This window comes from Erythrolamprus reginae, chromosome 2 (assembly GCF_031021105.1).
Source record: "Erythrolamprus reginae isolate rEryReg1 chromosome 2, rEryReg1.hap1, whole genome shotgun sequence".
NCBI classification, from domain to species: Eukaryota; Metazoa; Chordata; class Lepidosauria; order Squamata; family Dipsadidae; genus Erythrolamprus; species Erythrolamprus reginae.
In genome coordinates this window covers 204,013,992-204,026,740 of record NC_091951.1, presented here as the reverse complement: position 1 = coordinate 204,026,740, position 12,749 = coordinate 204,013,992, and the positions used below count along the sequence as shown (strand labels likewise).

General features: G+C 44.0%; 1 protein-coding gene across 4 annotated transcripts in view; it reads right to left on the bottom strand.

Annotated features, from left to right (window-relative positions):
- FLNA (filamin A) overlaps nucleotides 1-12,749 on the bottom strand; it is a 110,492-nt gene that overhangs the window by 23,051 nt on the left and 74,692 nt on the right. For 2 of the 4 annotated variants that reach the window (XM_070741368.1, XM_070741367.1), the window contains 2 exons: nucleotides 6,826-7,073; nucleotides 2,561-2,668 (listed from right to left, as the gene is read on the bottom strand). In XM_070741368.1, coding sequence (XP_070597469.1) covers nucleotides 2,561-2,668; nucleotides 6,826-7,073 — 356 coding nt within the window. The remainder of the gene's footprint in view (nucleotides 1-2,560; nucleotides 2,669-6,825; nucleotides 7,074-12,749) is intronic. The other 2 variants (XM_070741370.1, XM_070741369.1) reach the window with 1 other exon arrangement.

Here is a 12,749-nt window from a genome sequence, read left to right as displayed (position 1 = left end):
ACTCTACTTATAGCTAGCCAGATGCCCTAAACAGAAGAGGTGAGCCACACTCCTTCCTATTCAAGGATGATACCTAGCCTGTTTGGTAGGACCTGGAAGCGCTGCCCAGCAGAGGCCTTGACAAGGACGACACACAAAGCATGGATGGCATCTAGAGATGGAGGGATGTGACCTCAGACAAAAGACACCCTGGGAAAAGCACCAAACCTGCCACATTCTGGAAGGTCTCCTTACCCACTCTGGAATTCAAGCAGAGCAGATATAGCGAAGGGGGTGCTGCAGAAAAGAAAAATGTCCCCAAAAGCCACAAAGCCCATGTTTTGAGTTCCTCGCATGTCCTACGAGTAAGCCCCACCGCGAGAATGATCATGCCTGCAATTAAGTGCTACCTTCTGCAGAAGCTCATCAAGGAATTTACAATACCCAAGCATCTCCATTTCATTTCCGGTATCTCCCCAAATTAATCTGTAGAATTAATTAATTAATTGCTAGATGGCAATGTCTGTGGAGGAGACAGGCTGCCGGAAGAATGTTTCGTGATTGCAAAAGAATGCCAAAAGAGATTATAGCCAAGCCAAAGAAGCATCAGCTGCACCTAAGAGCAAGCTTCAACCGCAACAACACAAGAGCACGCAACAGATTCAAACTTAAAACGAACCGCTCCAAACTTGACTGTAAAAAATATGATTTCAACAATCGAGTTATCGAAGCGTGGAACTCATTGGCGGACTCAATTGTGTCAACCCCCAACACTTCTCCCTTAGACTCTCCACGATTGACCTCTCCAGGTTCCTAAGCCAGTAAGGGGCATACATAAGTGCACTGGTGTGCCTTTCGTCCCCTGTCCAATTGTCTCTCCTTTCTCTCACTTATCATATATATTTTCTTTCTTTCATATATCCTCCTCTAAGTTCACTATTACCCTTATATATATTACTACATGTCTATTTTTCTTCCTATGTATTTGTGTATTGGACGAATGAATTAAATAAATAAAAAAAAGTGACCCTAAATTCAACAACAGTTAATTGAAAATGTCTATGGAGATTCTCGGGTCATCCAGGTCATTGGTTGTCCCAAAGGTCAACCGCCCACCCACCACCCAGTCAGAGCTGAAGAAGCTTCTTGGAGAAGCAAAAAATGTCTTCAAAGAATAACAAGAAAGTCCAGTTGTCTCTTGGGGGAAAAAAGCACCTTTTAGGACAGTTAGTTGAAAACTTTAGGGTTCTCCAAAAACAGCCCAACTTCTTGGTTTAAGCTTGGAAGAGGGGGAAAATAAGGAACTTTCAGCAGTTCATTGGTTTGAGGGTCGGTGTATTTCTATTGATAAGAGTCACTTGTTTTTCTGGCTGTATTTAAAAGAAAATAAAGCCCTAATTTTTGTAATTGGCATTATAACCGTATCTAGTTTGATTCTCGTGCTATGGAGGGAAAACTATAATTCAGTGAAAGAGCACCAGCTTTGCATAATGAGGGTCCCATATTCAGCTCCAATATCTTCAGGTAGATATCAGATAGAAAAGCCCAGCTGACAGTGACTCTCCCAAGATCTCAGACAAGGTTGCAAGGGGACAATTTCATTCTTCTGTTTTTTAAGTAACATGCTGAACACAAACCACCCTGCAGCTTCTAAATTTCAGATGGTCTGTTCCTAGTTTATTCCTGGGAAGGCCGTATCATCCCTATGTCATAAGGGGGAGATACAGGTAGTCCTCGCCTTATGACCCATCCCCCCCATTAAGCCAAAATTTCTGTTGTTTACTGAGACATTTCTTAAGTTGAATTTGGCTGCATTTTACAATGTGGTGGGCTACGAGCTGGAACGCTTAATTACACTTGCCGCCGCAGCTCGTAGGTTCTTTTGGGATCAGCGCGATTCTGCTGCTGCACCTGTGAAGGTAGCAAAATCGCGCTCATCCCGCAAGAACTTTCGAGCCGGCGGTGAGCGCAATTTAGCGTTCAGGCTTGTAGCCCACCGCTGTTGTTAAGTGAATAAGTGCAGTTGATAAGTTTAGTAATGCAATTATTAAGTTTAACGCTGACTTCCCCGTTGACCTTTGCTTGACAAAAGGTCGCAAAAGAAGATCACCTGACCCTGGGGGCACAGCAACGGTCGTAACTATGAACCGGTTGCTGAAATTGGATCACATGATCATGGGTTGTTAAATGTGTTAAATGGTTTAAAAGCTTGTTAAATGTGAAAAATGGCTGTAAGTCACTTTTCCTGGTAGCTCTTGTAACTTTGAACATCACTAAATGAACCATTGTAACTCGAGGACTACCTGTTCTATGAATTGCACCCCACAGCTTCTGCAGCTTGGTGGGTGTTTCAAGGGATAGTAGCTAATGGCGCTCCACATAGCATCCACCCACGTTATCCTAATTCATTGGTGCAGGTCTTGGGGAAAGCTCTCGCTCCCGGCACCGTCATTTCAAGCAGCCCCGCATGGTGAGCCCCAAAGCAGTGCCAAGGCAAGCGAAGCAGCCGTCTGAATTCCACGGGGCGGTTTCTCCACCCCCAGAATGCGCTGGGCTAGCTTTTCCTCTATGAAAACTGAACTGTTACTGTCGGTCCCCAGGGCTGCTGTGCACCAGGTGTATATGCGTAGGGCGGGGCACGCATCGGCTGGGCCATCTGCTGGGGGGTCGTGCGCTCACCATCCAGGGCCTGTGGCAGGAACGGGGGGCAAGATGGTTAGAATAGGTCGACGGAAAAGGCCGGCTCCAAGCCAATGATGTCATTACAGCGCTCCCGTTTCAATGCTCAAAGATACAGAAAAAGGACAACATTTCCCCCTCCCTTTGGAGCTGCAGAGCCATCCCCAATGGAGGTATCGTAACTGCCCGCTGCTTAGGAGGGCTCATTTGCAAAAGATAAAATGATTCAGCACTTGAGATTCCATTCTTCCCAATAAGTAATAACCCCCATAAGTAATAACCCCAAATAAGTAATAACCCCAAAGTCAAAACAGAATACTGAAAGAACTCTGAAATACTGAAAGAAAGAGAGAGGGGGGGAGAGAGGGAGGGGGGAGGGAGGAAGGAAGGAAAAGAGAGAAAGGGGGAAGGTAGGAAGGAAAAGAAAGAGAGAAAAAGAAAGGGAAGGAAGGTAAAGAAAGAAAGAAAGAGAGAGAGAGAGAAAGAGAGAGAGAAAGAAAGGAAGGAAGGAAAGAAGAAAGAAAGAAAGAAAGAAACTCAGATTTGATCTGGATGTTGCCACCAAAGTGAGAGTTAGAAACTTGTTGTTTTTTTTAAAAAAATACCTCACTGCCTGCAATAGCAATTGCATACAGACTGAGGATCACCAAGGGACATGAGGGAGGAGACATGAGAGTGGAGTTCTGCTCTGCCTTCCTTCCCTGAAGCCTCTGGATGCTTCAATTCTTTTCATTTAAAGAGCAACACAACCAAAAATGTCTAAAGTCCATGAGACAGCACCTGGCTGACCTTGGCAGATCTTTCGACTCCTAAGTAGGGCCAAGCTTGGTTAGTAGTACTTGTATGGGGGAACCACTAGGACATTTCAATGCTAGGTGTTAGATCAAAAGTTGGAAAAATTGGGAGAAAATAATGGAAAGCTCATTTGGTATTGTTGCCAAAATAGGAGGGAAAAAAAGTTTACTGGGACTTATCCAGGAAGTCACCGGGTGTCCAGTTTGATTTAAGGGAGGCTTTACTTTTCCAAGACCTCGATTGCACACTCACACACAAAAACTTCATTGATTGCCAGCATAAAATAATGACCTCACTGCAACATGTGCTGCATAACCAAGTACCAATTTAAATTTGGAGAAGAGGCTGCCTGAAATTACATAGCAGAAACCCAGCAAAGCAGCTTCTCTGTTTGCTCGCGTGCTGGCTGAGAGCTATTAAAATAGAAAAGGTTCATTTTTTTTTTCTTTTTAAAGGTTTTCAACACTGTGTCTGAACTTTGGGGGTTGACCAGAAATGTGTGTGCACCATTTTTCTGTGCAAGAGGGTTTAACATACAGGTGTGGTTTTCTTTTCTTTTCATAAGGACAAGTGCTATGCTGGCTGGAGAATTCTGGGAGTTAAAAGTTCACAAGTCTTAAAAGTTATAAAGCCCTACATGGCATCGGACCAGAATATCTCCGGGACCGCCTCCTGCCGCATGAATCCCAACGACCGGTTAGGTCCCACAGAGTGGGCCTTCTCCGGGTCCCGTTGACTAAACAATGTCGTCTGGCGGGACCCAGGGGAAGAGCCTTCTCTGTGGTGGCTCCGACCCTCTGGAACCAGCTTCCCCCAGAGATTAGGATTGCCCCCACGCTCCTTGCCTTTTGGAAACTCCTTAAAACCCACCTCTGCCGTCAGGCATGGGGGAATTGAAACATTTCCCCCTTGCCCATGTAGTTTCTGTGTATGATTCGACTGTGTGCTTGTTTTTTATATATTGGGGTTTCTTTTGGATTTTTTAACTTAAAACTGTAATTTAGATTGCTAAATATTAGATTTGTTACTATGTATTGTTTACCATTGTTGTGAGCCGCCCCAAGTCTATGGAGAGGGGCGGCATATAAATCCAATAAATCTAAATTTAAGTTGCCAAGTTTGAAGAATCTCTGCTGTAGACAGATATGGAAAGAGGTGGTTTTGGAAGGAAAATGGTGTGGGTCAATAGAGGATCAACCAAATCACACTATTGTTGAGATAACCAAGTTGGGGTAATAGTTGTCATCAAAATAATGACCTTCCTTCCTTGGCAACTGGAAGTCAAAAGGCCAAGGAGAGAAAACATGGAGAGGTCTGTGTGTCCCCTCAGTAAGCCTTCTCCCACCACCTGCCAGATGCTTTCAAACGGCTTCCATCACCCCTAGCATCCGCCATGCTGGCTGGGAATGAGTGGAGTGGTTGGCCATCACATCTGCCAGCATCAGCTTTGGGGGAAGGCTATCTCAGGTCAGCTTGCCTCATTCTGGCACCACAAGTTGGCAGGAGGATGCAGATCACAGACCAGCAGGGAGTGGCCGAGAGCTATCACAACGGCATTTAAAGTTTGCGCTGGAGGAATCTTGCAAAGGAGGCGATGCAAAAGCCAACACCAAGGGGGGGGGGGGTGAGGTGGGGAATGAACAATTATGTCCCTAAATTTCCACAACTACAGAATTGAAAAATCCGTGCTCCAAAGGGGAGCCTCCACTTTGCTAAGCAAGCTGGGGAAGGAAAAGGAAAAACAGTTGATGGCCTTCCGCCAGATCCAAACCCCCTTGATTCAGCGACTCCTTTTGCCCTGTTTGTTTCCAAAGCCACAAAGAGAGGGGGAGGGAGAGGAAAGGCCCTGCCTGCTTCAACACCCCTCCCTTTCCCCTCTCCTTCCATTGAGGTGAGCCAGGAGGCTCCTTTTGTGTTGGAAACTGGAAAGTGTTACAAATATTTGAACAGGAAGACATGGTGTCCAAAAGCCAAACAATGAGTCACTTGTTTGAAAGACGGATAAATGGCACATCACGGTTTTGAGTTGCTAGCTTGCTTTTAAACCGTCAGAGGCCACTGTCAAGGGGGGGGGGGAGAGCTTTCTCTTCCTCATATACCGCCCCACCCAACATCACTTCTGTCTTGCGTGATTCTACACAAGTGATTCCCACGAGAAAACATTCTAAAATGCAACCCCCAAACCTAGAAAAGCAACGCACTTGCAAATATAGGTCTGCCATTTGATATTTTTTTTAAAAAAAACAAGATTCTAGCCCTCAGATAGATGGTGTGGCAAAATTGGATGAGTTTAAGTAAGCTTTGCAGAAACCAGCTGGAAAGAATATAGAGACGGCCTAATTTATAGCTTCTACTTTTTAAAAAAATATATTAAGTAAAACCATGTCTCAGAACTGGATTAAGTAGGAAGCACTTTGGTTGCTGTTCTGTAAAGTAGGAAGCCGGACAATCGTTCCAGCAAGATATCGGGCTTCCCTCTGCACAGAAAACACATTCTTCTTTGGATCTTGGGAATATCAGGGAACCAGAGGAAGCCACCGTAGATGGAGGGCAGTCTTTGTGGAAGGGAAAACACCTTCCCTCTGACCCCTCCTCCCCCAGCCAACATCTCGAGAAAACAGGTTTAGCAGCCAGGTGCTTGTAGGGCAACCCAGAATTCAGGGCTCAGCGCTGGGAAGGGGGAGTCATTTGTCTAACCCAAGGTGTCAGATTTAAAGGAGAAATGCTTCATCTTCACAGTGTGAACAAGCAGCTTTATCTCTTATCAGTTACAACCCTCTTTTCTAATTGTCACTCCATAATTTGATTGATTGATTTGCTCCATGTTTATACTACCCAGAAACAAAGGGTTGATTTGTACCAGTTTCATCTGTTAACCAATTACCTTTACTACTCTCCCACCTCTCACTCAAGAGAGTTTTTAAAATCCAGGCACCAGCTGCTTCCTCCTTTTATTTATTGTGGGGTGGGTGTATGTGTGTAAAGCAGTGTTTCCCAACCTTGGCCACTTGAAGATATCTGGACTTCAACTCCCAGAATTCCCCAGCCAGCATTCGCTGGCTGGGGAATTCTGGGAGTTGAAGTCCAAATAGCTTCAAGTAACCAAGGTTGGGAAACACTGGTGTAAAGGATTGTGGGAGTGGGGAGGAAACCAGGGCAGCCATTTCATCCGAACCTGTGGACAAATTTGCACGCAACTTGCTTCTACTTGTACAGCGTCTTTTCAGGGGAATCTTTGGCCACCAGTCACCTGTTGGGAGCCCCTGAAAGATTATGGCACAGGGGAAAGCGTATTCTCCACAAAAGCTACCACAACAGACTCTATGGAGGCCACTGACACGAAGATTTCCCCTGCATCAGGGTAAAACTCACCGTAACCTGGAAGGGGCTGTTGGGAATATGCTCCCCTCCAAAGCGCACACAGATGACATATTTGCCCGGCTGGGGTGCCGTGTAGAAGATGTCAAAGGTCCCGTCCTCGTTTTCTACCACGTCAACATCTACCTCTGTGCCATCCGGTGTGCACACAGTGCAGGTCACCTTGCCTTTCCCAGCAGCCTTGGCATCCACGGTAATGACCGTCTCTTCCCCAATCTGGATGGTGGGGCCAATGCCGGCTCCTGGCAAAAGAAAGAACGATGGGAAAGGGAGAACGTGATCCCCAACCCACACCCAACCTTTCTCTCCCCCCCCTTGTCCATTCTGAATCTGCTAAACTCTTACGCCTCTTCTGCAAAGCCAGGTTTCTTAAAGTGGGGGCCCTTCAAATTGTGCTTGGAGGTCAACTCTGGAAGCTCTTATTCAAAATCTCTCTGAAAGATATCTAGCTGAGGAAGGCTGGCTCAACCTGTATTGCCAATTTCCCTTACAAACAGTGGTGCCTCTACTTTCAAACTTAATTCGTTCCGTGATCAGGTTCTTAAGTAGGAAAGTTGGTAAGAAGAAACATTTTTTCCCATAGGAATCAATGTAAAAGCAAATAATGCGTGTGATTGGGAAAACCACAAGGAGGGTGGAGGCCCTGTTTCCTCCCAGAAGATTCCTAGAGAGGCCCCACAGAGACTTCTCCCTGCCTTTTCCAGCCCTGTTTCCTCCCAGGAGATTCCTAGAGAGGCCCCACAGAGGCTTCTCCCCGCCTTTCCTGGCCCTGTTTCCTCCCAGGAGTTTCCTAGAGAGGCCCCACAGAGGCTTTTCCCCACCTTTTCCGGCCGTTTCCTCCCAGGAGATTCCTAGAGAGGCCCCACGGAGGCTTCTCCCCGCCTTTTCCAGCCCTGTTTCCTCCCAGGAGATTCCTAGAGAGGCCCCACGGAGGCTTCTCCCCGCCTTTCCTGGCCCTGTTTCCTCCCAGGAAATGCCTAGAGAGGCCCCACAGAGGCCTCTCCCCGCTTTTTCCGGTTACAGTTTCAGAGGCTCGGGTTTGTAAGTGGAAAATGGTTCTTGAGAAGAGGCAAAAAAAAAAATCTTGGACAACCTGTTCTTATCTAGAAAAGTTTGTAAGTAGAGGCGTTCTTAGGTAGAGGTACCACTGTATTTAGTCAGGGAAGGTGGAATCAAAAGGCTGGTTTACAAACAGACAAAAGAGTCATGATTGGGATACCTCAATGCAATGAAACCTTCAACAGTGTGGCTCCCTCACATTCACCACAGAATGCCTTTTGTATAAGCAGAACTAGAGCTAATTCCTTCATCTCTTGGCTGTTAGCAACCATGGCCACTTTAGCAAACACTTCTAAGCGTGTGTCAGTAAACTCTTAGAAAATCGCTATCTTTAAACGAGAACGAGAGCCAAATGGCTGAAACTAGGCCCAACCTCAACCCAGTTCCATATAAATGGAGAATGCTTCCCATTCCTTAGTGCCAGAATCTTTAGCCCAGGTCTCTCTTTATGCATCTCAATAGCTTGCTCCCAGTTGTCCATGCATTTCATGCAAGGAGGAAGCCGTTGAGGTGTCAAAGAAGAGCTTACTTGTAGGGTGTCAATTGCTACTTGCATAGGTCTATTGTGGTCCTTGGTCTATCATGAAGGGAAAATGTTAAGTTATGAACCCTACCGACCTCACACAAAAGGCTGGGAGCTAGATCAGAAACACACTTGACGCTTCGCATCAGCCCCTAGGACTAAATCAGACAACTTCACATTGAGAAATAGAGCAAATAGTTAGCGTTATTATAGTAGTCAAAGCTATGGTCAGTCATTATCAGGAGTGGATTCTTGAAGCAAGGGAACAGTTTCATGTGACCGTATCTATCAATGCCAAATAAGCTTTCTTTTTTGGGAGAGCTCATTTCCCCTGGAAAATAAGCCCCAACTTTTCAGGGGAAGGATAGGAAGTGCCATACATAAAGGTGCTTTTCTCAATTCTGAATAGTAACTGTTATGTGGTGAATAACTTTTTTTATTCAGAGAAAACCTTAGCTGAAATTCCAATTGGCAGCCCACTCTCCATAAACTACAATAACTGCTAAAAACTCACTATATATCAAATTGTATATATACAAAGATAACTATCTGGTGTCTAAATTACTTCAGTAAAGGATTGAAATAAGATATATGTTAAAATTAAGCTTATCTTTCTAAAATTTCTTTGCAATGTTATATTCAACTCTATCTTTTATTTACTTATAATGCAACCATTAGTCATAATGTAACGGGCTACAGAGAATATTTAAAGCCCATACTTTCTATACAGATCTGCCGTTCACCCGCCCAACTTTTATTGTTTGTTTGTTGTTATTGTACATTGTTTACCGTATAATTCATTGATGTTTTCCCCTTTCTTTCATGTTTCTTTTTTCTTTTTTCCCCTTTTAAATAATTGTATTGTTATTTGTAATGTTGTTGTGTTTATTGTATATATTCTTGTAAATACAATTTATTAAAAATATTTTTTTTTAAATAATATATTTTTGCTGACAATGAAAAGGGAGAGCTTCTTTGCTCTCTCCAACTAGCCATACCCTTAATGGGATTTGAACCTGGGGGTCTGCCATGCAAGGCAGCAGCTTTAACCTCTAGACTACAGGATCTCCTCCGCTCAGCTTTGTACCAGGGAAGAGCCATGTTTTTTTCTGTCGAATCATATATATATGTTTTAAATATTTGCTCATAATACTATAACAATTTTACTGTTTTAGGTTTGTGCCCAGAATCAATCACTCATGAAATAGGTGGCTATATACATTAGATAAATTGCTTCAATTTTCTGCTATTTTCTTCTAAAACTGTTGCTTTCTGCCCAAACATTGAATTCGCAAGTTAAGCAAAGTCATCAAGACTTTCTCAGCGGCCTACGTTCTTTTTTTTTTTTTTGGAGGGGAATCCAAAATTAGTATTATTTTAGCAGTGTAAATATTTTTCAGTATTGGCAAGGGAGATGCCTGAATTCATGTATGGTATTGCCAGTTTGGCACGCACGGGGAAGCTTTGGGCGAGTGTTTTACCCTGCTCAGATTACTTGGTGAACTCCATCAGATGTAGAAATGCCAAAACGATGACTCTCGCCATCTGGCAAGCTAGGCCCATGCGAAAGGCCTGTGCATCTCTTGAAATTTATAGCTCTTTTGGGATGTCAGAGATCAGCAACTTTCTCTCTCATGTTGAGACAATCCAATAATGTACCCTGTTTAAGGCTTTTACACCCGCCACTGAAGTACAATTCCCAATATCCACTGGCGAAACTGGTAGAAATTGTAATTCAGAAGCATCTGGAACACCACATTTCCCCCTGCTCCTAGAGATCTGTATTTCTATGCTTGATCAAGTGAAGGGACGTATACTTTAACACTGTTCTTCCACAGCAGAGGTCCTCAAACTTGGCAACTCCAGGACCGCCTTCTGCCGCACGAATCCCAGCGACCAGTTAGGTCCCACAGAGTTGGCATTCTCCGGGTCCCGTCAACTAAACAATGTCGTTTGGCGGGACCCAGGGGAAGAACCTTCTCTGTGGCGGCCCTGACCCTCTGGAACCAACTCCCCCCAGAGATCAGAATTGCCCCCACCTTCCTCGCCTTTCGTAAGCTCCTTAAAACCCACCTCTGTCGTCAGGCATGGGGGAACTGAGATATTCCCTTCCCCCTAGGCCTATACCCCTCTTCCACAGTGTCCAACCAGTGGAAATCCACAAAATGGACAAAAAGAGAAGAAGAAAATTCTGCTTCATGTTATCCAGTAATGATTATTTCAAGGAGTCTTTGACTTACAATTGGTCACTTAGCATCCATAATTGACTCCAGGGGACTTACAACCCAGATTCGAAGTTCTTAACAATTGGACCTCTCCACAGTCATGTGGCCAAACTTTGGGCACTCAGCAACATGATCACTTACAGCAGTGATTTTCAACCTTTTTTGAGCTGCGGCACATTTTTTACATATACAAAATAATGGGGCACCTTGAGCGGGGGGGGGGGAAGTGGGGGAGCTAAAAAAGTTTGGACAAAGAAAATGCTCTCTCTCTCTCTTCCTCCCTTTTGCTCTATTTCTCTCCCTCTTTCTCTCTCTTCCTTCCTTCCTCTCTCTCCATCCCTCTTTCTTTCTCTTCCTTCCTTCCTCTCTTTTTTGCTCTTTCTATCTCTCCCTCATTCCCTGCCTCTCTTTCTCTCTCTCTCTTGCTTTCTTTCTCTTTCTTTCTCTCTCTCTCTCTTGCTTTCTTTCTCTTTCTTTCCCTCTTGCTTTATTTCTCTTTCTTTCTCTATCTCTTTCTTTCTCTTTCTTTCTCTCTCTTGCTTTCTTTCTCTTTCTTTCTCTCTCTCTCTTGCTTTCTTTCTCTCTCCATTCCTTTCTCTCTCTTCCTTCCTTCCTCTCTTTTTTGCTCTCTTTCTATCTCTCCCTCCTTCCCTGCCTCTCTTTCTCTCTCTCTCTTGTTTTCTTTCTCTTTCTTTCTCTCTCTCTCTTGCTTTCTTTCTCTTTCTTTCTCTCTCTTGCTTTCTTTCTCTTTCTTTCTCTCTCTTGCTTTCTTTCTCTTTCTTTCTCTCTCTCTCTCTTGCTTTCTTTCTCTTTCTTTCTCTCTTGCTTTCTTTCTTTCTTTCTCTATCTCTTTCTTTCTTTCTCTCTCTCTCTTTCTCTCTCTTGCTTTCTTTCTCTCTCTCTCTCTTTCTCTCTCTTGCTGAGCTTCGCGGCACACCTGACCATGTCTCACGGCACACTAGCGTGCCGCGGTACACTGGTTGAAAAACACTGACTTACAGCATTCAGTGGTCATGTAGTTGTGTTCTACAATGTTTCTGCAGGAAACCAGCACATATTTCCTTAACTGCAGTAAGTCGCTTAATGACTGCTGCAAAAAGTCATAAAATTGGGTTAGTCACTACAGATGACTGTAATGGGCAGGCTCCATTACAAGTCATATGTCGAGGACTGCATCCATATAGCTGTTGTTACTAGTCTTATCTTTCAGGAATGACCCTCATACTTTTTTCTGAGCCACCAAGGTTGGAAGTTATCATTACATATTTTGCGAACTACTCCTATAATTTTGAATATGTGTTCTGCGAAAGGACTTGTGGTTCCTTTTAACTACCTTGAATCTTCCATATTAGAGGTTGAAAGATGGTTTATTTGTTTATTTTTATTTGATTTTTTTTTAATGCCGCCCTTCTCCTTAGACTCAGGGCAGCTTACAACATGTTAGCAAAAGCGCTTTTTAATAGAGCCAGCATATTGCCCCCACAATGCGGGTCCTCATTTTACCCACCTCGGAAGGATGGAAGGCTGAGTCAACCTTGAGCTGGTGATGAGATATGAACCGCTGACCTGCAGATCTAGCTGTCAGCTTTAGTGGCCTGCAATACTGCACTCTGCCCACTGCACCACCCCAGCTCACGTGCTTAAATAATATTGTGATTGGCATTAGAATGGCACACCGAAACACCGAGCAACTAAATAATGGAGGATTATATTTTAATACAAACGTGTATTAAGACTAAGAGTACAAAAGTTTGACTAATGCAACAAATGTTATTAATATCATTATTGTTATTTTTTAATCAAAATGGATGATTACCCAGATGCCATGCTGTTCATGTATTGATGTTGATGTATATTTAAAAGTAAAATAAAAAAATATATACTCCAAAAAACCAACAGCAACCCCTGTCTTAGATCTTCCCTTTGTCCAGCTTCATTTTAGGAGCTTAGATTCTTGTATTTGCAGAAAGAGAGAAAAGAAACCCTTCCCTGGTCTGAAAATAAATCTCCAACAGTTTCTCAATTAACAGGGGAGATTTTGCTGCCCACTCCTATAAACACAGACTGTTCCCTGCTTCAAGACTTCTGCACCTTGGCAATAGACATCTTCC